This window comes from Syngnathus typhle, linkage group LG14, assembly GCF_033458585.1.
Source record: "Syngnathus typhle isolate RoL2023-S1 ecotype Sweden linkage group LG14, RoL_Styp_1.0, whole genome shotgun sequence".
NCBI classification, from domain to species: domain Eukaryota; kingdom Metazoa; phylum Chordata; class Actinopteri; order Syngnathiformes; family Syngnathidae; genus Syngnathus; species Syngnathus typhle.
In genome coordinates, this window is record NC_083751.1 from 6,127,725 (window position 1) to 6,152,739 (window position 25,015).

Sequence of the window (25,015 nt, forward strand, 5' to 3'; positions counted from 1 at the left end):
ATAAACTCCCAAATATTAATGGGATTTTTTTTGTGTGTTTGATGAACATTTAGGCCTTCTATGTGACTATTTTGGAAAACAGTTGGTTCAGTCATTCAATTCAAAAGTAGACATACAGATGAATTAAATGTGTGAGGGGAAAAAAATTCACATCATCTCCAAACTCATTTTGAAATGAAAAATAACTTTTCTACACTATTGATAAATATTGAGCTGGACTGGTGTTTACTTACAATGAGTCTAATCCAAACCCCTTTTTGTTTGTAGGCCTACTACTACTGTGCCATTTTAGAAGATGTGATCCTGCGTTTTGCCTGGACAATTTCTCTGTCTTTGACCACTATGACTAAGATTCACTCGGTGGGCGACATCGTGGCCACCGTGCTGGCTCCTCTTGAGGTCTTCAGGTAGGCGTTCTCTTCACAGAGGGACTCCTACGTTCACAGCTGTCCCGATATACGCCATTGTCTTTCGTCTCTGCAGGCGTTTTGTGTGGAACTTCTTTCGCCTGGAGAACGAGCACCTAAACAACTGTGGCGAGTTCCGAGCTGTGCGAGATATTTCGGTGGCGCCGCTCAACGCGGACGACCAGACGCTGCTGGAGCAGATGATGGACCAAGAGGATGGTGTCCGGAACCGCTCGGGCAAGAAGACCTGGAAGAGGTCCTACAGCCTCACGCTGCGGCGCCCCCTGCTGTCTTCTCAGTAAGAAGAGAAAACTCAGTGACTGTTAATGAGGGACTGCAAAAGTAGACTCATATTCATTGGTTTTTTTTGTAGATCCAAAAAGGACACCAAGGTTCTAATTGAAGATACGGATGATGAAGCCTTCAGCTGAATCACCAGCAAGCAGCAACATTGTCTACACACAAACACACACGCACACACTCATGCACTCACGCACAGGGATAGACGTTTTTCACCATTTTAACCTTTAGTCTAAAACTTTAAAAATAACCTTTTCAAAAAATGTCACTTGGCAATGAAAAGCATGTATCTCCATCTTTATCGAAAGCGTCCAAACTTGGTGGGTTTTTCTCATTTAATTTTAAAACATGGTAACAATAGGTGTATCTTTTTATTTAAAAAGAGCAAAAACAAATGAAAAATGCATGTATCTCCAACTTTTGTGGATTTTTTTCTTGTGGCATATGGAAATAATATTTCCAAATTTGTGGATTTTATTTTGTTTTCAGCTTCAAACAAATATTTAGAAGAATGTATAGCATGTCAACATTTTATGGATTTTTTTTTAAACTTAAAAACCAAAATACTGAAGAGAATGTATTCCTGAATGTTGTTTTTTTTAGAAACAAATATTACCAAGAATGTATTTTCACATTCGTGGATTTTTTTTAAACAAAGATGTTGACCAGAATCTAGTCCCATTTTTTACCCTTCTAAAAGGTAAACCAAAAATTCAATATTTGTGTTTTAAAAGAAAAAGTAAATTCAACGCAAAACAATACCTTTATTTTTATTTCACAAAATTTGGAGATACGTGTTTTTTATGTCTTCAGTGTTTCTGTTCAATTTAAACAGCTATAAAATTGGAGATATTTGCTTTGTTGCTCAGTGACTAAATCAATGAGGGACTCAGAAAGAGGACCTTGTTCCCTCATCCTCATGTAAACACACACACACACAAACACACTATAATGTGGCGATACAAATTGTTTAAGCACAAACATAGTTTTAAACTCATCTTATAAAAAATCTAACCTACCAAGCTGCCATACTTTATCTTCCTTTTCTCTATCCTTTCATTTTTCTGTGCAACAAAAAAAGCAAGTATCTCCAAACGATTGTGTTCATTTGAAGCCTAAAAAAACGGCATTTTTTTCTGTTTGTATGAAAATGAAAACAAATTGGAGGTATATAATTTTGTTGTTGCTTGCACGGGCGACGTTTTGCTTGATTTCTAATCAAGTTACACCGACGACTGTTTACATGCCTTTTTAGACTACTTGCAGGATCAACAGGGACAACGACAAAAAAACAAAACAATCAAAAGACTCCATAAACAAACCAGAGGAAGAACTCTTAACACGCAGCATATCAAGTCACGTCAACTACTTTGACCTCGATGAAGATTATTTTATACTTGTTTTTCTTTGTTTGTCATTTTGTTCTTAGTTGAAATTCAACAAGTGCTGTCGCAACACTGGAGGCACTTGCAGGAAAAGTGCATTTAATATACAAACTACTTTTACACAACGAGGGATGTTGCTTTGTAATATAATACTTTGATGTGCATTAATACTGTAATGTCGTCGTTGCGGTAATGTCTTGTTTCTACTCGTTAAGTGAGCATCCACTCAATGATGTTTTTTTCTAATCTTTGGACTAACGTTTCTACTCAATTTCTTGTCAGACCCAAAACCAATCTGTGCAAAAGGAATGTATTCCATATCCTTGATAGTCATCTTAAGGTCTCCATAGACTCTTTGTCTTCTCTAGTAAAACCATTCAGTGCACTAGTGGAGTGACGAAGGCCAACTGGTGTTACTAGTGACGGTTTTCTACTATTGTATGACATTTCTACATAGTAGTAGGACAATAGTGTTAATAGGCAAAAGTGTGCACTACTAGTCAACTCCAAAAGGCCAAGAAGCAATGTGCTTTCGAGTGAAAGTCACGTTCCCCCTTCTCCCCCCCCCCCCCCCCCCAATACACGAAACATCGCTTCCCTCAACACAATGTTTTTGTACAGAGTTGCCTTGCTTGCATGCTGCTTTTCATTCAACAATGTATATACATACAAGTTAATTTATTGTTCCTGGTGTGTCTATTTATATTAGCAGCCATGATTGATGTTGCCATTTTGGACAAGCAGTATTTTGTAGCTTTGTTTGGTTCTGTTTGCGTACACGTTTGTTCTAATCCTGCTCTTTTTCATGTGAACCTATTTAAAAAAATGTGAATGATTTTGTTTTTAAGTGTACATTAGTGAATGTGCATGAAGCTATCGTGGCTGTGGCATGAGTTGTTGTAGATGGATGCAATTGGACCCACCAGAGGGAAGAGGAAACTGCTGAAAAGCCCGTGGCACGCCTCCAAGATGTGTTTCTCTGACACACAGTTTTTTGCTACACTCGTGACGTTCAAGTGCTTCATAGTTGATCATCTTCCCTGTTGTAATGTTCCCTTGTAGACTAGCTGAATGTGATGTTAGATGGGTGTTCTACATTGATAAGAAACCTAAGTTGTGGCTAAAAGTGATTTTAAAGTAAGATGAAAAGATAAAGAATGTCTCCTTGTAGATCATCTTCCTTCAATTGAGTAGTTTGTATATGTTGAGTGTATAAATAACACTGTTCTCTCTGATGTATTTGTAGTTCTGTACACACTTTGGTGATTCTGTCATATCTGGGTTTTATAAACCAATGTTATTTTTAAAGCTCGCTCTGCCTCGCCTCTCTTTTTTTCTTGTTGAAACATACTTAATTGAACAATGTACTGGGTGGGGCTCATTTTTCATTCTATTAAAAGTAGAAAAATGACTCATTTGATTTTTGTTTTAAAATTAATACACAAAAGACTGCTTGATATTCTTGTTTGTTGTCTGGAACGAGTACGAAAAATTCTAAAGCGTATATGCCGTTACACCGCTAGATGGCAGCACCATTGACTACTGCTCCTGACCACAAAAAAGAACTGGAAGTGAGTGTTGCGCAGGAAAAGAAGCAATGCATGGTGGGAATGTATGTGCGTGTTCAAAATGTTCATCAAACAGCTATTGTGCTTTCGGTCCCGAAATGTATCCAAAGATCGGATTGTTTTTGGCGAATGACTAATTCGTTTTGTTGGTCATTAAAAGCTATTCGCATCAGGAGCTCTGTTCATCGTTATTCTATTGGGTCAACGTGAACCACGTGACTCTAAACCTTCGTGAACACACGAAAATCTGCAACCATTTGATCGATGCACAGGTTGAAAACAGCTCAGTGACGCTGACTGTTAATAGTTGTTGTTTGGGTGGTCGTGGTACGTGTCATTAGTATGAGTCGATATATTCAAACCGTAACTTGAATTGGTAGTCTCTTTATGTAAGTAGTTTCCTCAAACCTGACGTTGGTTATCGCTTCTCGGCCTTTTGGCTAAGATCAAGTGTAGTATCTGTTCTTATCAGTTTAATATCTGATACGTCCCCTATCCGGGGACCATATATTAAATTGATTTTTGGAACAGGGAGATGGAATAGGGGCTTGCTCCGTCCACTCCACGCATCGACCTGGTATTGCAGTACCTCCAGGAACGGTGCACCCCCTTCTACCGGTGAAAACAATAGTAGCTTCCTTTGGAAACCCAACTTGCTCCGTTAGCTTAACTTTCACACGATCAAGCAGTCATGTATTGATGAATGTGATACAAGTTCATGACGGCTCGACTTGAGCGGCAGCAAGAATTTACGTAACCGTTCTAAAATATGATTAAAATGTCATTTCATTGCTTGCGATTTTCCCATCATTGTTCCAGGAATTTTTAGTACAACTCTTTTCAAAATTTTAAGGAAATGCCATTTTCAAAACGTGTTCAGAAAAAGGAAATATATATATTTTTCTGCGGTAATGTTGGAGATTTTCAATAAATACAAATTCATACCGTTTTAGGGTTCTCAGGCGAAAAGAGGCGATGCATGATTGGCATGTTTTGACTTCATTTATTATGGTTCATTATGGTTGCTGGCATCACCACTAGATGGCGACTCTAAGAAAAAGGAGGTGAACAAAGGCGTGGAGGCAGTAGAAAAAGAAGCAAAGCATGATGGTCATGTTTTTGAATCTATTTTTTACTTTTTACATACTTGGTTTTGAAATGACTAAAGGTGTACTATGTTAACAGTTCTACGAATGCTGTCTCATCCACTGAATATGTGTGCTCACAGTTTTGTACCAATTTAGCTTTTGACTGAAGATGGTGTGCGCGGTGAAGACATCGGCCCCGGCGACTTGTACAACTCATACTTACCTGGCAGGGGAGATACCATGATCAAGAAGGTGGTTCACCCAGGGTGAGGCTCAGCCATTGCACTCCGGTTGTGCTGACCCCTGCGAATTCCCCAAATGTGGGAATCTCGACTGCATAATTTCTGGTAGTGGGGGACTGCGTTCGCGCTCTCCCCTGATTCTGCTGTACAATTCAAAATCTATGCAAAGGCTTCCTCATACCAAGTCAAGATTCAAAGTCGCCAAATACTGAGCGATTGGTGCGTTAACTGTGCATCTACTTGCCGAACTTCTTTCAACAAATTAGTCGTTGCAAGATAAAATGTGCGTTCCCGACCCGTTATTGATACCAACGTATCTTTACGTAAAAATAATATACCTTTCATATAACCTGCTTTCTGGAATAGCCCCCGGATCATTTCCCGTTCTCCATTTACCTACACTATAAAGAAAAACTAATGGCCATAAGGTACGTGGACCCAGACATACAACTGATTTTATTTTCAGTACTCACACTAAAAAATAAATAGTCGCCCAATCGATAGGCGACGCTGTCATAAAAGTACCAACGTCATCGTGTACCCACAATCCTTTGCGCCGTCATTGTTTACGAGGACGAACTACATTTCTAAACACCAAATACTTGTTTGAACTATACGTCTTGTTTGGGCGTTAGGTCATACTAAATATAGCAAATACATCAAGGTCTATTATTTTTATTAAAAAAATAAAAAGGGGTTGTTACAACATGAGTGCGACACCGCCTGCTAATTTGGTGAGGCCAGCAATGGGGTGGCCCGTTTCGACATCCGTTGGACAGTTCACTCTTGTTTCTCTTCAGATCGTATAAATCTTTCGCCTTTTACTAAAGATTTCCGTGGGGAGGAACAACAAGAGTCTATCTCAATTTTTTGATGCTCTGCGAAAGCGGAGCTTCCTCTCTCTGTCTAAATATATTTAAAGATCAACTGCTACTTATGAATGACTACGCGTTTTATTTACTTCGAATATGAGTTTGTTCTTACCAAATAAGCAAATGTCATAACAGATTTTCTTTAAACCAAACACATTCGGTATAATAACACCGTCAACTACAATCCAGCAAATCCAAAATTAAAACATCACTGTCGGCATAACGTGTGTCAGATGTCTCTTACTGGTGAATCTTCGCGAACGAACCTGAAAATGGTGGTGTACCTAATAGTCCGAACGACGTCCCAGATCAAACAGCCGATCAGAAAGTGAGGGCGGGTGTGGCACTTAACTTAAACCAGGGGTGTCGAACTGGAGTTTCAAGGGGCCGCGTTCCAATATGTTTTCCAAGTTACCCTCGTTAAGCGCACCTGCGTGAAAAGTTTTAGCTCCTTTCACGTTCTGCAGGAGCTAAAACTTTTCACGCAGGTGCACTTAACGAAGGAATCACACAGACACTCTATTGGGTACACCGCCATTTTCAATTGTACCTAACTACAGGCCACTTTATTAGGGAAATATCATGGTCATAGGTCACAGGTGTCAAGCTCTAGGCCTCGGGGCCACGTTCCAACATGTTTTCCAAGTGACTCTCGTTAAGCGCACCTGCGTGAAAAGTTTTAGCTCCTTTCACGTTCTGCAGGAGCCAAAACTTTTCACGCAGGTGCACTTAACGAGGGAATCACACAGACACTCTATTGGGTACACCGCCATTTTCAAGTGTACCAAACAACAGGCCACTTTATTAGGGAAATATCATGGTCAAAGGTCACAGGTGTCAAGCTCTAGGCCTCGGGGCCACGTTCCAACATGTTTTCCAAGTGACTCTCGTTAAGCGCACCTGCGTGAAAAGTTTTAGCTCCTTTCACGTTCTGCAGGAGCCAAAACTTTTCACGCAGGTGCACTTAACGAGGGAATCACACAGACACTCTATTGGGTACACCGCCATTTTCAAGTGTACCAAACAACAGGCCACTTTATTAGGGAAATATCATGGTCAAAGGTCACAGGTGTCAAGCTCTAGTCCTCGGGGCCACGTTCCAACATGTTTTCCAAGTGACCCTAGTTAAGCGCACCTGCGTGAAAAGTTTTAGCTCCTTTCACGTTCTGCAGGAGCTAAAACTTTTCACGCAGGTGCACTTAACGAGGGAATAACGCAGACACTCTTTTCGGTACACCCCATTTTCAAGTGTACCTAATACAGTGCTTCTCAAATAGTGGGGCGCGGTGCTATTCCTGGGGGGGCGCGTGTGACCCTGGGGAACAGGCTTTTTTTTGGGGAGTACTAGAATACAGTGTAATTGCGGGTTTACTACAGCAGGGGGCAGTGGCGCTCTCATTGTTACTTCTGTCACGTTTGCGACAGTGCAACATTTTACGACTTACAAGACAAGTTGGGATAGTCACAGTGGGGAGGGGGGGCGCGAATAGATTTCTTCTTGCTAGGGGGGGGCGTAACAGAAAATAATTGAGAAGCACTGACCTAATACCAGGCCAATTTATTAGGGCAATATCATGGTCAATACTGTGTTTGAATAAAAGAAAATCTTATGCCGACATTTGCTAATTTGTGCACCTGCGTATAAAGCACATATAGTCAGTCATAAGAAGCAGTTAATCTTCATTATATATATTTCTTTAGTTTTGAGAGTGACATTTTCTTAACATTTTGAGAAAAAGAATTGTACTACAAAAATCCTGGAACAACGATAGGAAAATCACACATCATATACATGAGAATCACATATAGTCATAAGAAGCAGTTGATCTTTAAATATTTTTAGACAGAGAGAGGAAGCTCCGCTTTCGCAGAGCATCAAAAAATTGAGATAGACTCTTGTTGTTCCTCCCCACGGAAATCTTTAGTAAAAGGCGAAAGATTTATACGATCTGAAGAGAAACAAGAGTGAACTGTCCAATGGATGTCGAAACGGGCCACCCCATTGCTGGCCTCACAAAATTAGCAGGCGGTGTCGCACTCATGTTGTAACACCCCTTTTTATTTTTTTAATAAAAATAATAGACCTTGATGTATTTGCTATATTTAGTATGACCTAACGCCCAAACAAGACGTATAGTTCAAACAAGTATTTGGTGTTTAGAAATGTAGTTCGTCCTCGTAAACAATGACGGCGCAAAGGATTGTGGGTACACGATGACGTTGGTACTTCTTATGACAGCGTCGCCTATCGATTGGGCGACTATTTATTTTTTAGTGTGAGTACTGAAAATAAAATCAGTTGTATGTCTGGGTCCACGTACCTTTTGGCCATTAGTTTTTCTTTATAGTGTAGGTAAATGGAGAACGGGAAATGATCCGGGGGCTATTCCAGAAAGCAGGTTATATGAAAGTTATATCAAGGTATATTATTTTTACGTAAAGATACGATGGTATCAATAACGGGTCGGGAACGCACATTTTATTTTGCAACGACTAATTTGTTGAAAGAAGTTCGGCTAGTAGATGCACAATTAATGCACCAATCTCACAGTAATTGGCGACTCTGGATTTTGACTTCGTATGAGGAAGCCTTTGCATAGATTTTGATTTGTACAGCAGAATCAGGGGAGAGCGCGAACGCAGTCCCCCACTACCAGAAATTATGCAGTCGAGATTCCCACATTTGGGGAATTCGCAGGGGTCAGCACAACCGGAGTGCAATGGCTGAGCCTCACCCTGGGTGAACCACCTTCTTGATCATGGTATCTCCCCTGCCAGGTAAGTATGAGTTGTACCGGTCGCCGGGGCCCAAGTCTTCACCGCGCACACCATCTACAGTCGGAGGCTAATTTGGTGCAAAAGTGTGATGAGACGTCATATTCAGTGGATGAGACAGCATTCGTAGAACTGTTAACATAGTACACCTTTAGTCATTTCAAAACCAAAACATTTTAAATTAAGTACAAAATAGATTCAAAAACATTACCGTCATGCTTTGCTTCTTTTTCTACTGCCTCCAGGCCTTTGTTCACCTCCTTTTTCTTAGAGTCGCCATCTAGTGGTGATGCCAACAACCATAATAAACCATAATAAATGAATTCAAAACATGCCCATCATGCATTGCCTCTTTTCACCTGAGAACCCTAAAACGGTAGGAATTTGTATTTATTGAAAATCTCCAACATTACCGCAGAAAGATATATATATATTTATTTTTCTGAACAAGTTTTGAAAATGACATTTTGAGAACAAGAATTGTACTAAAAAATCCTGGAACAATGATAGGAAAATCTCAAGCAAAGAAAGACATTTTAACCATATTTTAGAACGGTTACGTAAATTCTTGCTGCCGCTCAAGTTGAGCCGTCATGAACTTGAATCACATCCTTTCAAGACGTCATTGACTTTCTGCTTCATCCTGTGAGAATGAAGCTAACAGATTGTGATGTAAGCTACTCTTGATTTGACCAGTAGAGGGGGGTGCACCGTTCCTGGAGGTACTGCAATACCAGGTCGATGCGTGGAGTGGACGGAGCAAGCCCCTATTCCATCTCCCTGTTCCAAAAATCAATTTAATATATGGTCCCCGGATAGGGGACGTATCAGATATTAAACTGATAAGAACAGATACTACACTTGATCTTAGCCAAAAGGCCGAGAAGCGATAACCAACGTCGGGTCTGAGGAAACTACTTACGTAAAGAGACTACCAATTCAAGTTACGGTTTGAATATATCGACTCATACTAATGCCACGTACCGACCACCCAAACAACAACTATTAACAGTCAGCGTCACTGAGCTGTTTTCAACCTGCGCATCGATCAAATGGTTGCAGATTTTCGTGTGCTCACGAAGGTTTAGAGTCACGTGGTACAACTGTTATACGTTCAAAACTCACACTCAAAATAGTTGCCGTGAATCAAGTATTGAACACAAAATACTCGTTTAAACTGTCTATTTAAGTTGAGTCCTTCTAAGTATAGTAAATCTATGAATTGTTTGTATTAGAAGGAATGGTTGCTGCAATTTCAGCGTGAGACCGTCTGTTAATTTGGTGAGACCAGCAATGGGGTGGCCCGTTATTACACGTCTGCGTAGTTCACTCTTGTTTCTCTTCAGATCGTATAAATCTTTCGCCTTTTACTAAAGATTTCCGTGGGGAGGAACAACAAGAGTATATCTCAATTTTTGATGCTCTGCGAAAGCGGAGCTTCCTATTAATGTTAAAGAAAAATACGATCATTCAATTCAGCAGATCTACCTTACGTAAATACTGGTATACTTATGTTTCTTTATTTCGAGAAATACATTAAGAACTGCGTTTGGGGTAATTCTTAAGAAAGACAGGCCTGTCAATTATGCTTTTAGAAGTGGAAATAACTGTGGAAATACGGACCTACGGAAATACGGAGAGACATCCAGCCGAGAAAAAGATATTGTGGTTCTAAGATTTCAGATGCTCTATGTTGTAATGCAGTCGTAACAGCGACATACACGTGAATGCACAATCATAAATTGTGGATAGGAGCGTAACATTTTGATTTGACATCTTTTAAAAAAACTACTCTGATCATGTTCCCTCCCTCAATACTCCACAAGGAAGTAAAGAACGTTCATCAAAGGTGAAGGACATATGATAAATCATTATCCTACGCCAGCTTCACGCTCAGGAGGGAACATCGATTCTCGTCATCGTAGTTGGCGAGACCGTCACTTTAGAAAAGCATTTCTCAAGTTAAGAACTATAGAAATGATCCCTGAAAGTATAGTCTTAACTCAAACATGGGCCGCGGCGGGAAGTGATCTGCGAGGGTACCATTCTTACCCAGAGGGCAACCTACTTTTGTATTACTTTTGTCCAAATGCACTACACCACGACAAGTAAAAAGACAAATTAGAGAAAAATTCAAGACTGGTTAAGACGACTTAAAATAGTTTAGATGTAGATAAATTTACCACTTTTTTAGTCCCAGCATGCTTTGCGAGATCTGTTTTGCTTTTATTTGTTTTTAAAACCAAATTGCGTATTTTAGAAAGAAAGAAAAAACGCTTTAATAAAATAAGATAACAATGACACGATTATCATGCGTTCGTGTTTACCAGCGGTTGAATTTTGTTTATACGTGAAAGAAGCAACACCGCGGTACGTCTGTTATAAAGTTCCGGCAAAACGTCAGAAAGGAGAAAGGTTCCGCATCAGTCAAGTACATATATTATAAGTGTAATTCCAATCAAAGACGTTTACCACCCAAAACTAAAATATACAAAATTAAACAACTCACCAACGCTTAAAAGAAACCTAATATGACTTTCAATGTAAAATTGGAGACACAATTTAACTTCCCTCATGGCAGTTCGTGCGCTGGGCTTGACTTGCAGTTAGCTTCTCTGCCACTTAGGGGCAGCCTTTTGAATTTACGACCAGTTGTTCCCTAATTAGCGTTGTAATTGTTTAATACCGCTTTAGTATAAATGGACAAAACTATTGCAGCGGCAATTTCTTACGCACAAGCAATAACAAGCGCAACACGATGAATGAACAGGAAGAAAGTGCAATAGAAACAGTACACACACAAAATAATTGTACAAACCTCGCTTGCTCATGAGGTACTATTTGTTGCATGCAAGTTATTCGGCGAATAACTTACCAGTTTACTGCACACGGAACAATGTAACACATTAACTCCTCATCTCTCCAAATTAAAAAGTTAGTTGAGAAAATCTTGGTAAAGTCCACTATCCTTGAGTAAAATCGGTTACATAAGTGTCCATTACGCATGCGCCAAACAAATTGCGACCTGTTATATCATTTAATTAATAATCTAATTAACGGAATAATTAACCTGGCAGAAAAACTGAAACAATGAAACGTACTTTTTATATTCAATAATTCAATTATATTTATATTACGCATGTAAGGCGTAAGTAATAGTTCTTCTCTTGAACGACTCCAGAATTAGGACATCTACCTAGCCATCTATTTTCTCTAAGGCTCGTCCTCAATCAAATGACTCATTACAAAATTAGAAGACATTTTCTATCCATCTATTTTCTGTACGACTTGTCCTCAATCCTCATAGGGTTCACGGGTGAGCTGCAACTAACCTCAATAAGCTGTGGATGAAAGTTCATCCTGAACTGGTCGCAGAAAATATGTAGATAAAAAAACAAAAGCATTTGTACACACCATATCTAGAGACAATTAACCAAGCTTGTATGTTTTTTCAAAAGTGGGAGGAAGCCAACACAAGCATAGGGAGAATAAATTCCACCACAGGGTCAGAGTTTCAACCAAGAAGCTCAGGCAGCAGCAAATGTTAACAAATCACTACCATTGAGATTTGGATTGACTTAATTAAATTGCGCTTCAGACGAGGTGTCCACCATCAACATCTAAGAAGGTCACAACTAGGTTGTTTATTTTATGATAACTGATACAGGATAAATGTTATACATTCTATTTTAACACTGATATTTTTGCTTTTATTTTCAATGTCAGTATGCAAAATGAAAAATGGAAGGGGGGGGGGGGGGAACAGACCACAAAAAAAAAAAACATTCAGTGAAATCAAGATTATGATACATAATTTCTTCAGTATTAAACCAATCAACTTGTAGGACTCTTTGTTGGCCCGCTTAGAATGTGTTTAGTGGCCCTCTTATGTGTTTAGCTACAATACAAAATGTGGGGTAAAGTAATTGATGCAAACATCAAGAGTTGGCCAACAGCAAACACTGTAAAGAACCACATGATCTTCAAATGGTGTATATAGAAAAAATACATATGCACATACTTGTCAGAATGAAGTACAGGTTACACAAACATACATACACGCGTTTATACCATGATCTCCTTTGTAGACACGCGCATTAAATCCACCAACAAGCAGAAGGCTATTTGGCTTTACAAGCTAAAAACTACACAAGACTTTCATTTAAAAAAAAGAAAGAAAGAAAGAAAGAAAATAAAACAGACATTCACATTTCTGAAACTATTTCCATTATGTGGTCAAATCTTGTTGACTTTTAGTGCCAGATGATACTGCTGATGCTGAGTGAAAAGGTTTTTAAGAGGATGGGGGGGGCAGTTGTGGCCTCCCCTAAGTCCACACTCGTGTATGACTTGCTCTTCCAACACGTTCACTCTGCACGAGGGAGTGAACATGAAAGGTGAAGGTACACAAGTACTGCACTGTTTAGTGTAGGGATGTCCATGCATGTAACCAGCTGTGTGTGCGCGGGGAGATGCGCGCAAATGTCCTCTTAAGGCGAGGCGGGGGCTTTGCTACCGCTGTAATGAACGCGGTATCTGTTAACTGCCTGGCCCTTGAGCTCCGTGGACAGGCAGGTGGTCTTGCAGGGGATCATGTCCTCCTCGTCCTCTCCCATCAGCCACTTGTGCACGCTGCGCTCGGCCGAGGGCGTCACGTGCTCTGCCCGCCAGCCCCGGTGCCACTTGGCCAAGCGCTCGTGCTGGTTTGCCGCCACTTGGTGCTGAGACTGGGAAAAGGGAAGACGGGCAGCATCGTTAAAAGCAGTCCTTCTCAAATAGTAGTTGTGTGTTATTTTGGCCTTAGTTCACACAGACAATAAAATGTATATTGCCGTGTGCGCCCAGTTAGAAGATCACGTCAAAAGCGGACCTTCCTGGCCTTGACCAGCGCTCCTCTGCGGTACATGTAGTCCTCGGAGTTCATCACAAACACCATCTTGTGAGTGTTAAGCTTGAAGCGACAGTCCAGGCTGCCGGCGTTCTCCACACCCAGTTGCCGGTGCCACTCTCGCCGGCAGCGCATCGCCTCCACCTGACGCACTTGCCAACGCCGGAAACGACGAAGGTTCCTATACAAGAGCAACACGCAATATCATATGAGTAAGTCAACAGCGGTTCAGTTTCAAGGCATTGTGGCACTAAAGGGCAGTAACGAGCATAGGCGACAATATCAAACAAAGACAAAAACACATGCACGCAAAAGCACCCATAGAGGAACAGATTGTGTAATACATTTCCCTGAGCAGAGAACAGGCGTGAGTTGAACTCGCTTACCGTGGAAGAAAGACCGGTTTAAAAAAGTAGCCGTCTGCTTGTGAACACAGACTAGACTCAGTTCCAACAAATTGCTCCATGTAGCTGGACAAGCACTGAAACAACATAAATGTTAATTGGACCAATCACACAATTTGATATTTGAAAGTATTATCGACTGAATTTACCTGAATGTCCAAGGGGTCATCAGCTTGGGCCTCCTCAGTGTCCTGCAGCTCAATAGTCATTGTCACTTGACCTTTGTTTTGAATAAACATCACCTGATGATATAAAAGGCAGATAGAAAACAATTTACAACAATTCTATAAAATACAAACATTGAGGAACATGCACATATTCAACAATTTATTACATTCAGATGAACTCTGACCTTGAAACAGTTCTCCTCAGCCATGGCTCTTTCAGCCTTCCACTGGTAGCTCGTCTCCCAGGCGGCTCGCACGCACTGAGAAGTGAGGTTTCCCCCGGCAGCCCCCCTCTTCCTCTCGGCCAGATACAGATCCACCACCTGCAGACACACCTCGTCGCTCACCAGGTGCTGGAGCTAGAGTCGGGTCAAGAGTTCAAGTTAGGACTTGAGGAGCATCACACCGGTGTTAATAGTGCAGTGGGACGGACGGGGGGGGCCTACCTGCCGGATGATGTTGTGGATGACCTTGTCGATGGTGAAGCCGATGTAAGCGTGAATGGTGAACATCTCTCGCAGTGTGTCCTCATATTGAGTCGAGTCAAGGTTGCCGTCCAGCAGGCTGCGCACCATGTCCAGGAAGGCTGGATAGTACTCTTCTAACTCCACCTCACCTGCACGCACACACACACACAAACATGACACATGTGACATCGGCAGATTTTTGAAATCCAAGTGACTTATCCATGCAACCTACTTGGCTGTTTGAGCCGCAGCTCCATGGCGAGGTCGCATGCCTTTTCCCGCCTGCCTTCGGCCACGAGCAGCCGCTCCCTGCTCTGCTCGGCGCGGTGCTCCAGCAGCTGCCGCTCGGCCTGTCGATACACTCGCAGCAATCGCGAGCACAGAGTCTGGTGCAGCCGCAGGAAGAAGTACCAGTTGTTGTTGACGTAGAACAGGTTGTAGACGTCGTCCAGCTCCTTCTGGTGCTCTGCTTCAGGGTCACGCAGGTCCACCTTCTCAGCAGTGGCGCCTGAACTGGTCTCCATAGGCGTGGTTCCGGGGATAGATGTGGTCGTGGTCACCGTTTGGCTGGTGCTACCAGGAGTACTGCAAGCCTCGCTCTCTGGTGGTTGGGGTGGGCTGCAGCGCCTCCTTCTGGATTCATTGTTTAGTTGCTGCTGGCTCTGGGCCGGCCCCTGACCTTGGGCTGTTTGAGGTTGAGACGGACTATTCGTTGCCGTTGCTTCTGCTACATCAGAAGTGTTGGCATTCACTCCTGTTGTTGTTGTCGGTGGTGGTGGTGGTGGTGGTGGTGGTGGTGCCGTTGTTGCTGCTGCGCTCACTCCTCGTTCTCCTCCCTCCTCTGGCTCCGCCTCCTCATCAGTCCAATCCTCCGTGTCGCTAAGCTCACCGCGGCGCGAGAAGAACAGGTCGGGCACAAAGTGCTGGATGATGCGCTTGATGTGGTCCTTGTCGTCTTTGTGAATGGTGGGCTGGCGTTTGACGTGGTAGATGATGAGCGCGGCGGCATCCTCCAGGACTTGCTTGTCCTCATACGTAAACACCATGTGAGGCTCGCTGGCCGATGCTGCGCCGGAGCCATTGCGAGCCTGCTGGCCAACGCCGCCCTCTTCTGTGCTCTGTTCCTGTCGCTAAAACACAAGCGCCAAGAAGAGCTTTAAATACTTTAAATGTCCAGCCTCACAGAAATATTTGTCCTTCAATTAGCATTTTGTGAAGCGGTGTCGTACAGCAGACGTGTAAGAAGAGAGAAGTTTATTTGCGGCTTATCATTATTATCATTATTTCTGTGTGCTGCCACAGTCCATTTGCTGTTAAAAAGCGGGAATTTGCCCATTATGACAATTGGAAAAGACTCATTCTATTCTTCTCTGTTCTGTGTCGATTATGCAAAGATGAAGGAACCAGTGGTCTCGAGGAATGGGATTCTGTGTTTGGTCAAACAAATAGCAGCTGCTTCAAATGGTTCACACGCACAAAAATACCCATACCAAATTTAAAAATCACTTTGAGGAAAATTATGGTAATGGCCTCTGAAAGCAGTGTGAATGGACACAATAGACATGAAATGAATTAACATGTTTCATGTATTATACCCATAGCCGAAACAAATGATATATAAAAATATTACTTTCTTCCTTACTAAGTGGGACTTCACCCCACCCTCTAAACAACCCCTCGAAGTGACCTGCAGGAGGGGAAATGAATGACTAAGAATCAAAAAGTTGCCCTGGTGTGGCACGGAAGTATAACCAGCATTTAAAAGATGGTTAATTCGTCTTTTTAGCACAGTATAATGTGTCGATGTCGAACTGGTCTAAAATTAAACCATGCAATTTACAGTTACGAGATATAAGTACTTCAAAAGACATGACAGCTTGCTGCTACTGTTACTTGAATTCATCAACACGATTAAAATCACGACGGGAGAAACATGGGCACATTACAAATTGCTAAAGTATTGTTTTTAACCAACTGTAAAGCACTACTCTGATCATGTTCCCTCCCTCAATACTCCACAAGGAAGTAAAGAACGTTCATCAAAGGTGAAGGACATATGATAAATCATTATCCTACGCCAGCTTCACGCTCAGGAAGGAACATCGATTCTCGTCATCGTAGTTAGCGTGACCGTCACTTTAGAAAAGCACTTCTCAAGTTAAAAACTATAGAAATGATCCCTGAAAGTATAGTCTTAACTCAAACATGGGCCGCGGCGGGAAGTCATCTGCGAGAGTACCATTTTTACCCAGAGGGCAACCTTTGTCCAAATTCACCACACCACCACTAGTAAAGGACTATGCTAGATTAGATTGAGCGTCGACGTCATTGAAAATTAACATCATGAGTCTTTTAAAAATGCCTATAGTGGCCAAACCATCAATTTTACATCGTAGACACCTTTCAGTTCATCCACCGGCCGTGAGAGCTGATGACGAAAACTTTGTATTGTCCATCGATCCATTTTCTGTACCGCTTGTCCCCACGGGGGGTCGCGGGCGTGCTGGAGCCAATCCCAGCAGTCATCGGGCGGTAGGCGCGTGACACCTTGAAAACGTTTGCCAGTCAAACGCAGGGCACACAGAGACGAAAAACCGTCCGCACTCGCGCGTACGGGCAATTTGGCGCGCCGCTCAATGCATGCTATCATGCATGTTTTGGGGAAATGGAAGGAAACCAGAGTGGAGAACGTGCACACAGGTCGGGGAAGGGAGTTGGAACCGAACGCTATGAGCAGCAGAGCAAGCGTAGACAAGGAATTGTCGGTCATTGGCTAATTATCATTTACATATTTATCAGGGGAGAGCGCGAACGCAGTCCCCCACTACCAGAAATTATGCAGTCGAGATTCCCACATTTGGGGAATTCGCAGGGGTCAGCACAACCGGAGTGCAATGGCTGAGCCTCACCCTGGGTGAACCACCTTCTTGATCATGGTATCTCCCCTGCCAGGTAAGTATGAGTTGTACGAGTCGCCGGGGCCGTGGTCTTCACCGCGCACACCATCTTCAGTCAAAAGCTAAATTAGTACAAAACTCTGAGCACACATATTCAGTGGATGAGACAGCATTCGTGAAACTGTTAACACCTTTCGTCATTTCAAAACCAAAACATTTTAAATTAAGTAAAAGATAGATTCAAAAACATTACCATCATGCTTTGCTTCTTTTTCTACTGCCTCCACGCCTTTGTTCACCTCCTTTTTCTTAGAGTCGCCATCTAGTGGTGATGCCAGCAACCATAATGAACCATAATAAATGAAGTCAAAACATGCCCATCATGCATTGCCTCTTTTCACCTGAGAACCCTAAAACGGTATGAATTTGTATTTATTGAAAATCTCCAACATTACCGCAGAAAAATATATGTATGTCCTTTTTCTGAACAAGTTTTGAAAATGACATTTCCTCAAAATTTTGAGAACAAGAATTGTACTAAATAATCCTGGAACAATGATAGGAGAATCTCGAGCAATGTAAGACATATTTTAAAACGGTTGGGTAAATTCTTACTGCCGCTCAAATCGAGCCGTCATGAATTTGAATCACATTCATCAAGACATGACTCTGTTTTATCCTGTGTAAGTCAAGCTAACGGGGTAAGAGGATTCTCTATGAAGCTACTATTGCTTTCACCGGTAGAGGGGGTGCACCGTTCCTGGAGGTACTGCAATACCAGGTCGATGCGTGGAGTGGACGGAGCAAGCCCCTATTCCATCTCCCTGTTCCAAAAATCAATTTAATATATGGTCCCCGGATAGGGGACGTATCAGATATTAAACTGATAAGAACAGATACTACACTTGATCTTAGCCAAAAGGCCGAGAAGCGATAACCACAGTTGGGTCTGAGGAAACTACTTAAATAAAGAGACTACCAATTCAAGTTAGGGTTTGAATATATCGACTCATACTAATGCCACGTACCGACCACCCAAACAACAACTATTAACAGTCAGCGTCACTGAGCTGTTTTCAACCTGTGCATCGATCAAATGGTTGCAGATTTTCGTGTGTTCACGAAGGTTTAGAGTCACGTGGTTCACGTTGACCCAATAGAATAACGATGAACTGAGCTCCTGATGCGAATAGCTTTTAATGACCAACAAAACGAATTAGTCATTCGCCAAAAACAATCCGATCTTTGGATACATTTCGGGACCGAAAGCATAATAGCTGTTTGATGAACATTTTGACGAAAAAAAAACCCCACAGCAAATAAACACGCGGCCCACTTCGCCAAACTACTACTTATTTCCTGCCGTGGCAAATTACATTAGCCCTCGAACGCCACCATCGCAGTGGAGGTGAATTGCATTCCAATCCATGCCAGCATTTCTTAACACTCATTTGAGAAATTACGATCGTTTTCTGTTTCCCGATTTGCGTTGAATAAAAATCTGAAATTACAAATGTGAAAATAACACACGGAAATCGGATAATTTCCCGTTCTCTCATACCAAAAGTACACGGACCAAGACATACAACTGTTTATACGTTCAAAACTCACACTCAAAATAGTTGCCCAATCGATAGGTGACGCTGTTTGAAATAACGAGCGCCGTCGTGAATCACGTATCCGTAATCCTGTGCGCCAACAATGTTTAAAGGAAAAAACACATTAATGAACACAAAATACCCGTTAAAACTGTCTATTTAGGTTGAGTCCTTCTAAGTAAAGTAAATCTATGAACGTCTATTGTTTGTATTAGAAGGAATAGTTGCTGCAATTTCAGCGTGAGACCGCCTGTTAATTTGGTGAGACCAGCAATGGGGTGGCCCGTTCCTACCCGACTCGGTAGATCACTCTAGTTTCTCTTCAGATCGTATAAATCTTTCGCCTTTTACTAAAGATTTCCGTGGGGAGGAACAACAAGAGTCTATCCCAATTTTTTGATGCTCTGCGAAAGCGGGGCTTCCTCTCTCTGTCCAAAAATAAATAAAGATTAACTGCTTCATATGACTGTATATGTTTTACAATGCCTTAGATTTAGTATCCCCTAGATTAACAAATGTCGGCAAGACCGTTAACTACAATCCAGCAAATACAAAATTAAAACATCAATCTTGTAGCGGAGCTTCCTATAAATGTTAAAGAAAGAAATTAGCTACGACCATATACCATCAGATCCTAGTTACATTTCATTAGTATACCTAAATGTTTCTTGATTTTGAGAAATATGTCAATATTTGAAAGACTGTTTGACAGACCTTTGATGAGTGGAAATACGGACTTTAGGGAGACATCCAGCCGAGAAAGGATAGTTTTAAGATAATTCTTTAACATAGTAAATGTTAAAGAATTATCTTAAAATTAAAAGAGAGTATTAAAATTGACCATATCTTGTCACAGTGCTTCGATGTTATGATTGCGGTTGTAACAGCGACATACATTGCACGATAGTGGACAGTAACTACGCATTTTGATTTAACACTATTCAAGAACTACTCTGATCATGTTCCCTCCCTCAATACTCCACAAGGAAGTAAAGAACGTTCATCAAAGGTGAAGGACATATGATAAATCATTATCCTACGCCAGCTTCACGCTCAGGAGGGAACATCCAATCTCGTCATCGTAGTTAGCGAGACCGTCACTTTAGAAAAACATTCCTCAAGTTAAGAACTATAGAAATGATCCCTGAAAGTATAGTCTTACCTCAAACATGGGCCGCGGCGGGAAGTCATCTGCGAGAGTACCATTTTTACCCAGAGGGCAACCTTTGTCCAAATTCACCACACCACCACTAGTAAAGGACTATGCTAGATTAGATTGAGCGTCGACGTCATTGAAAATTAACATCATGAGTCTTTTAAAAATGCCTATAGTGGCCAAACCATCAATTTTACATCGTAGACACCTTTCAGTTCATCCACCGGCCGTGAGCACTGATGACGAAAACTTTGTATTGTCCATCGATCCATTTTCTGTACCGCTTGTCCCCACGGGGGGTCGCGGGCGTGCTGGAGCCAATCCCAGCAGTCATCGGGCGGTAGGCGCGTGACACCTTGAAAACGTTTGCCAGTCAAACGCAGGGCACACAGAGACGAAAAACCGTCCGAAAAACCGTCCGCACTCGCACGTACGGGCAATTTGGCGCGCCGCTCAATGCATGCTATCATGCATGTTTTGGGGAAATGGAAGGAAACCAGAGTGGAGAACGTGCACACAGGTCGGGGAAGGACGTTGAAACCGAACGCTATGAGCAGCAGAGCAAGCGTAGACTCAAAACGAACCGTTTTAAGTGTAATCATTTCCATAGAGTTGCCACCACGTAGTGCATTTCATATTTTGGCTGACAATCAATTGTCGGTCATGGACTAATTATCATTCACATGTTAATCAGGGGAGAGCGCGAACGCAGTCCCCCACTACCAGAAATTATGCAGTCGAGATTCCCACATTTGGGGAATTCGCAGGGGTCAGCACAACCGGAGTGCAATGGCTGAGCCTCACCCTGGGTGAACCACCTTCTTGATCATGGTATCTCCCCTGCCAGGTAAGTATGAGTTGTACAAGTCGCCGGGGCCGAGGTCTTCACCGCGCACACCATCTTCAGTCAGAAGCTAAATTAGTACAAAACATATTCAGTGGATGAGACAGCATTCGTGAAACTGTTAACACCTTTCGTCATTTCAAAACCAAAACATTTTAAATTAAGTAAAAGATAGATTCAAAAACATTACCATCATGCTTTGCTTCTTTTTCTACTGCCTCCACGCCTTTGTTCACCTCCTTTTTCTTAGAGTCGCCATCTAGTGGTGATGCCAGCAACCATAATGAACCATAATAAATGAAGTCAAAACATGCCCATCATGCATTGCCTCTTTTCACCTGAGAACCCTAAAACGGTATGAATTTGTATTTATTGAAAATCTCCAACATTACCGCAGAAAAATATATGTATGTCCTTTTTCTGAACAAGTTTTGAAAATGACATTTCCTTAAAATTTTGAGAACTGTACTAAATAATCCTGGAACAATGATAGGAAAACCTCAAGCAATGTAAGACATATTTTAGAACGGTTACGTAAATTCTTACTGCCGCTCATATCGAGCCGTCATGAACTTGAATCGCATTCATCAAGACATGACTTTGTGTTATCCTGCGAAAGTCAAGCTAACTGGGTAACAGGAGTTTCTATAGAAGCTACTATTGCTTTCACCGGTAGAGGGGGTGCACCGTTCCTGGAGGTACTGCAATACCAGGTCGATGCGTGGAGTGGACGGAGCAAGCCCCTATTCCATCTCCCTGTTCCAAAAATCAATTTAATATATGGTCCCCGGATAGGGGACGTATCAGATATTAAACTGATAAGAACAGATACTACACTTGATCTTAGCCAAAAGGCCGAGAAGCGATAACCAAAGCTGGGTCTGAGGAAACTACTTAAATAAAGAGACTGCCAATTCAAGTTGCGGTTTGAATATATCGACTCATACTAATGCCACGTACCGACCACCCAAACAACAACTATTAACAGTCAGCGTCACTGAGCTGTTTTCAACCTGTGCATCGATCAAATGGTTGCAGATTTTCGTGTGTTCACGAAGGTTTAGAGTCACGTGGTTCACGTTGACCCAATAGAATAACGATGAACTGGGCTCCTGATGCAAATAGCTTTTAATGACCAACAAAACGAATTAGTCATTCGCCAAAAACAATCCGATCTTTGGATACATTTCGGGACCGAAAGCACAATAGCTGTTTGATGAACATTTTGACGGAAAACAACAACCCCACAGCAAATAAGCACGCGGCCCACTTCGCCAAACTACTACTTATTTCCTGCCGTGGCAAATTACATTAGCCCTCGAACGCCACCATCGCAGTGGAGGTGAATTGCATTGCAATCCATGCCACCATTTCTTAACACTCATTTGAGAAATTACGATCGTTTTTTGTTTCCCGATTTGCGTTGAATAAAAATCTGAAATTACAAATGTGAAAATAACACACGGAAATCGGATAATTTCCCGTTCTCTCATACCAAAAGTACACGGACCAAGACATATAACTGTTTATACGTTCAAAACTCACACTCAAAATAGTTGCCCAATCGATAGGTGACGCTGTTTGAAATAACGAGCGCCGTCGTGAATCACGTATCCGTAATCCTGTGCGCCAACAATGTTTAAAGGAAAAAACACATTGATGAACACAAAATACCCGTTAAAACTGTCTATTTAGGTTGAGTCCTTCTAAGTAAAGTAAATCTATGAACGTCTATTGTTTGAATTAGAAGGAATAGTTGCTGCAATTTCAGCGTGAGACCGCCTGTTAATTTGGTGAGACCAGCAATGGGGTGGCCCGTTTTTTACCCGACTCAGTAGTTCACTCTTGTTTCTCTTCAGATCGTATAAATCTTTCGCCTTTTACTAAAGATTTCCGTGGGGAGGAACAACAAGAGTCTATCCCAATTTTTTGATGCTCTGCGAAAGCGGGGCTTCCTCTCTCTGTCTAAAAACATATAAAGATTAACTGCTCCATATGACTGTATATGTGTTACATTGCTATATGACTTGGTATTCCCTAGATTAACAAATGTCGGGTAACACCGTCAACTACAATCCAGCAAATACAAAATGAAAACATCAATCTTGTAGCGGAGCTTCCTATGTTAAAGAAAAAATTAGCTACGACCATATAATCCATCAGATCCTAGTTACATTTCATTACTATACTTAAATGTTTCTTGATTTTGAGAAATATGTCAATATTTGAAAGACAGACCTGTCAACTTTGCTTTGAGGAGTGGAAATACGGACTTTAGGGTGACATCCAGCCGAGATAAAGATAGTTTTAAAAATTTGCTGTAGTAAATCAATTGACCACATTTTGACACAGAGCTTCGATATTGTAATTGCGGTAGTAACAGCGACATACAATGGTGGACAGAAGATTCGCAATTTGATTTAACACTATTCAAGAACTACTCTGATCATGTTCCCTCCCTCAATACTCCACAAGGAAGTAAAGAACGTTCATCAAAGGTGAAGGACATATGATAAATCATTATCCTACGCCAGCTTCACGCTCAGGAGGGAACATCCAGTCTCGTCATCGTAGTTAGCGAGACCGTCACTTTAGAAAAACATTCCTCAAGTTAAGAACTATAGAAATGATCCCTGAAAGTATAGTCTTAACTCAAACATGGGCTGCGGCGGGAAGTCATCTGCAAGGGTACCATTCTTACCCCGAGGGCAACCTAGTGTATACTCTTGTCCAAATGCACTACACTACGACAGGTAAAACGTCAAATGAGAGAAAAATTCAAGACTGGTTAAGACGACTTAAAATAGTTTAGATGTAGATAAATTTACCAGTTTCTAGTCCCAGCATGCTTTGCAAGATCTGTTTTGCTTTTATTTGTTTTTAAAACAAAATTGCGTATCTTTTAAGAAAAGCGCTTTACTAAAAGTTTGGTGGAATTTGAAATAAAAAACAATGACAAGATTATCATGCGTTTGTGTTTACCAGTGGTTGAATTTTGTTTATACGTGAAAGAATCAACACCGCGGTACGTCTGTTATAAAGTTCCGGCAAAACGTCAGAAAGGTTCCGCATCAGTCAAGTACATGTATTATAAGTGTAATTCCAATCAAAGACGTTTACCACCCAAAACAAAAAAATATATACAAAATTAAACAACTCAGCAACGCTTAAAAGAAACCTAATATGACTTTCAATGTAAAATTGGAGACACAATTTAACTTCCCTCATGGCAGTTCGTGCGCTGGGCTTGACTTGCAGTTAGCTTCTCTGCCACTTAGGGGCAGCCTTTTGAATTTACGACCAGTTGTTACCTAATTAGCGTTGTAATTGTTTAATACTGCTTTAGTATAAATGGACAAAACTATTGCAGCGACGCTTTCTTACGCACAAGCAATAACAAGCGCAACACGATGAATGAACAGGAAGAAAGTGCAATAGAAACAGTACACACCCAAAATAATTGTACAAACCACGCTTGCTCATGAGGTACTATTTGTTGCATGCAAGTTATTCGGCGAATAACTTACCAGTTTACTGCACACGGAACAATGTAACACATTAACTCCTCATCTCTCCAAATTAAAAAGTTAGTTGAGAAAATCTTGGTAAAGTCCACTATCCTTGAGTAAAATCGGTTACATAAGTGTCCATTGCGCATGCGCCAAACAAATTGCGACCTGTTATATCATTTAATTAATAATTTAATTAACGGACTAATTAACCTGGCAGAAAAACTGAAACAATGAAGTGTACTTTTTATATTCAATTATATATATATATTATGCATGTGTAAGTAAGGCGTAAGTAATAGTTCTTCTCTTGAACAACTCCAGAATTAGGACATCTACCTGGGCATCTATTTTCTCTAAGGCTCGTCCTCAATCAAATGACTCATTACAAAATTAGAGGACATTTTCTATCCATCTATTTTCTATAAGACTTGTTCTCAATCCTCAT

The 25,015-nt window shown here is 41.4% G+C and overlaps 2 protein-coding genes, 2 long non-coding RNA genes and 17 other non-coding genes across 21 annotated transcripts in view; 7 read left to right on the plus strand and 14 right to left on the minus strand.

The window, feature by feature from the left end:
- The window catches only part of xpr1a (xenotropic and polytropic retrovirus receptor 1a), a 35,517-nt gene extending 32,113 nt beyond the window's left edge, over positions 1-3,404 (plus strand). The window contains exons 13-15 of the mRNA XM_061297531.1: positions 268-407; positions 484-705; positions 781-3,404. Coding sequence (XP_061153515.1) covers positions 268-407; positions 484-705; positions 781-838 — 420 coding nt within the window. The 3' untranslated portion in view covers positions 839-3,404. The remainder of the gene's footprint in view (positions 1-267; positions 408-483; positions 706-780) is intronic.
- Positions 3,405-4,080: 676 nt separating this feature from the next.
- LOC133167577 (U2 spliceosomal RNA) lies at positions 4,081-4,271 on the plus strand. The gene has a single exon (XR_009718036.1). It is a non-coding gene; the product is annotated as a U2 spliceosomal RNA (small nuclear RNA).
- A 372-nt stretch (positions 4,272-4,643) lies between these two features.
- LOC133167030 (uncharacterized) lies at positions 4,644-8,965 on the minus strand. Its single transcript, XR_009717892.1, has 2 exons — positions 8,849-8,965; positions 4,644-8,769 (listed from the first exon to the last, which is right to left on the minus strand). It is a non-coding gene; the product is annotated as an uncharacterized LOC133167030 (long non-coding RNA).
- Positions 4,964-5,127, plus strand: LOC133167614 (U1 spliceosomal RNA). The gene has a single exon (XR_009718070.1). It is a non-coding gene; the product is annotated as a U1 spliceosomal RNA (small nuclear RNA).
- On the plus strand, positions 5,771-5,884 carry LOC133167606 (U5 spliceosomal RNA). Its single transcript, XR_009718062.1, has one exon. It is a non-coding gene; the product is annotated as a U5 spliceosomal RNA (small nuclear RNA).
- On the minus strand, positions 7,718-7,831 carry LOC133167607 (U5 spliceosomal RNA). The gene has a single exon (XR_009718063.1). It is a non-coding gene; the product is annotated as a U5 spliceosomal RNA (small nuclear RNA).
- On the minus strand, positions 8,485-8,648 carry LOC133167560 (U1 spliceosomal RNA). Its single transcript, XR_009718024.1, has one exon. It is a non-coding gene; the product is annotated as a U1 spliceosomal RNA (small nuclear RNA).
- Positions 8,966-9,337: 372 nt separating the features above from the next.
- Positions 9,338-9,528, minus strand: LOC133167585 (U2 spliceosomal RNA). Its single transcript, XR_009718043.1, has one exon. It is a non-coding gene; the product is annotated as a U2 spliceosomal RNA (small nuclear RNA).
- Positions 9,529-9,963: 435 nt separating this feature from the next.
- On the plus strand, positions 9,964-10,076 carry LOC133167611 (U5 spliceosomal RNA). The gene has a single exon (XR_009718067.1). It is a non-coding gene; the product is annotated as a U5 spliceosomal RNA (small nuclear RNA).
- Positions 10,077-10,424: 348 nt separating this feature from the next.
- LOC133167601 (small nucleolar RNA U3) lies at positions 10,425-10,637 on the minus strand. Its single transcript, XR_009718058.1, has one exon. It is a non-coding gene; the product is annotated as a small nucleolar RNA U3 (small nucleolar RNA).
- A 1,621-nt stretch (positions 10,638-12,258) lies between these two features.
- LOC133167362 (paired amphipathic helix protein Sin3b-like) lies at positions 12,259-15,716 on the minus strand. Its single transcript, XM_061298118.1, has 7 exons — positions 14,796-15,716; positions 14,543-14,712; positions 14,282-14,455; positions 14,079-14,171; positions 13,912-14,006; positions 13,508-13,706; positions 12,259-13,364 (listed from the first exon to the last, which is right to left on the minus strand). Exons 1-7 carry the CDS (start codon positions 15,607-15,609, stop codon positions 13,128-13,130), a joined length of 1,782 nt encoding a protein of 593 aa, XP_061154102.1. The 5' UTR covers positions 15,610-15,716; the 3' UTR covers positions 12,259-13,127.
- Positions 15,717-16,546: 830 nt separating this feature from the next.
- Positions 16,547-16,759, minus strand: LOC133167604 (small nucleolar RNA U3). The gene has a single exon (XR_009718061.1). It is a non-coding gene; the product is annotated as a small nucleolar RNA U3 (small nucleolar RNA).
- Positions 16,548-21,400, minus strand: LOC133167512 (uncharacterized). Its single transcript, XR_009718001.1, has 3 exons — positions 21,249-21,400; positions 17,714-21,128; positions 16,548-17,569 (listed from the first exon to the last, which is right to left on the minus strand). It is a non-coding gene; the product is annotated as an uncharacterized LOC133167512 (long non-coding RNA).
- LOC133167566 (U1 spliceosomal RNA) lies at positions 17,360-17,523 on the minus strand. Its single transcript, XR_009718030.1, has one exon. It is a non-coding gene; the product is annotated as a U1 spliceosomal RNA (small nuclear RNA).
- On the minus strand, positions 18,205-18,395 carry LOC133167578 (U2 spliceosomal RNA). Its single transcript, XR_009718037.1, has one exon. It is a non-coding gene; the product is annotated as a U2 spliceosomal RNA (small nuclear RNA).
- On the plus strand, positions 19,365-19,478 carry LOC133167609 (U5 spliceosomal RNA). Its single transcript, XR_009718065.1, has one exon. It is a non-coding gene; the product is annotated as a U5 spliceosomal RNA (small nuclear RNA).
- On the minus strand, positions 20,006-20,218 carry LOC133167599 (small nucleolar RNA U3). Its single transcript, XR_009718056.1, has one exon. It is a non-coding gene; the product is annotated as a small nucleolar RNA U3 (small nucleolar RNA).
- LOC133167572 (U1 spliceosomal RNA) lies at positions 20,906-21,069 on the minus strand. The gene has a single exon (XR_009718031.1). It is a non-coding gene; the product is annotated as a U1 spliceosomal RNA (small nuclear RNA).
- A 334-nt stretch (positions 21,401-21,734) lies between the features above and the next one.
- Positions 21,735-21,925, minus strand: LOC133167579 (U2 spliceosomal RNA). Its single transcript, XR_009718038.1, has one exon. It is a non-coding gene; the product is annotated as a U2 spliceosomal RNA (small nuclear RNA).
- A 972-nt stretch (positions 21,926-22,897) lies between these two features.
- LOC133167610 (U5 spliceosomal RNA) lies at positions 22,898-23,011 on the plus strand. The gene has a single exon (XR_009718066.1). It is a non-coding gene; the product is annotated as a U5 spliceosomal RNA (small nuclear RNA).
- A 483-nt stretch (positions 23,012-23,494) lies between these two features.
- LOC133167600 (small nucleolar RNA U3) lies at positions 23,495-23,707 on the minus strand. Its single transcript, XR_009718057.1, has one exon. It is a non-coding gene; the product is annotated as a small nucleolar RNA U3 (small nucleolar RNA).
- Between the last annotated feature and the right edge of the window lie 1,308 nt (positions 23,708-25,015).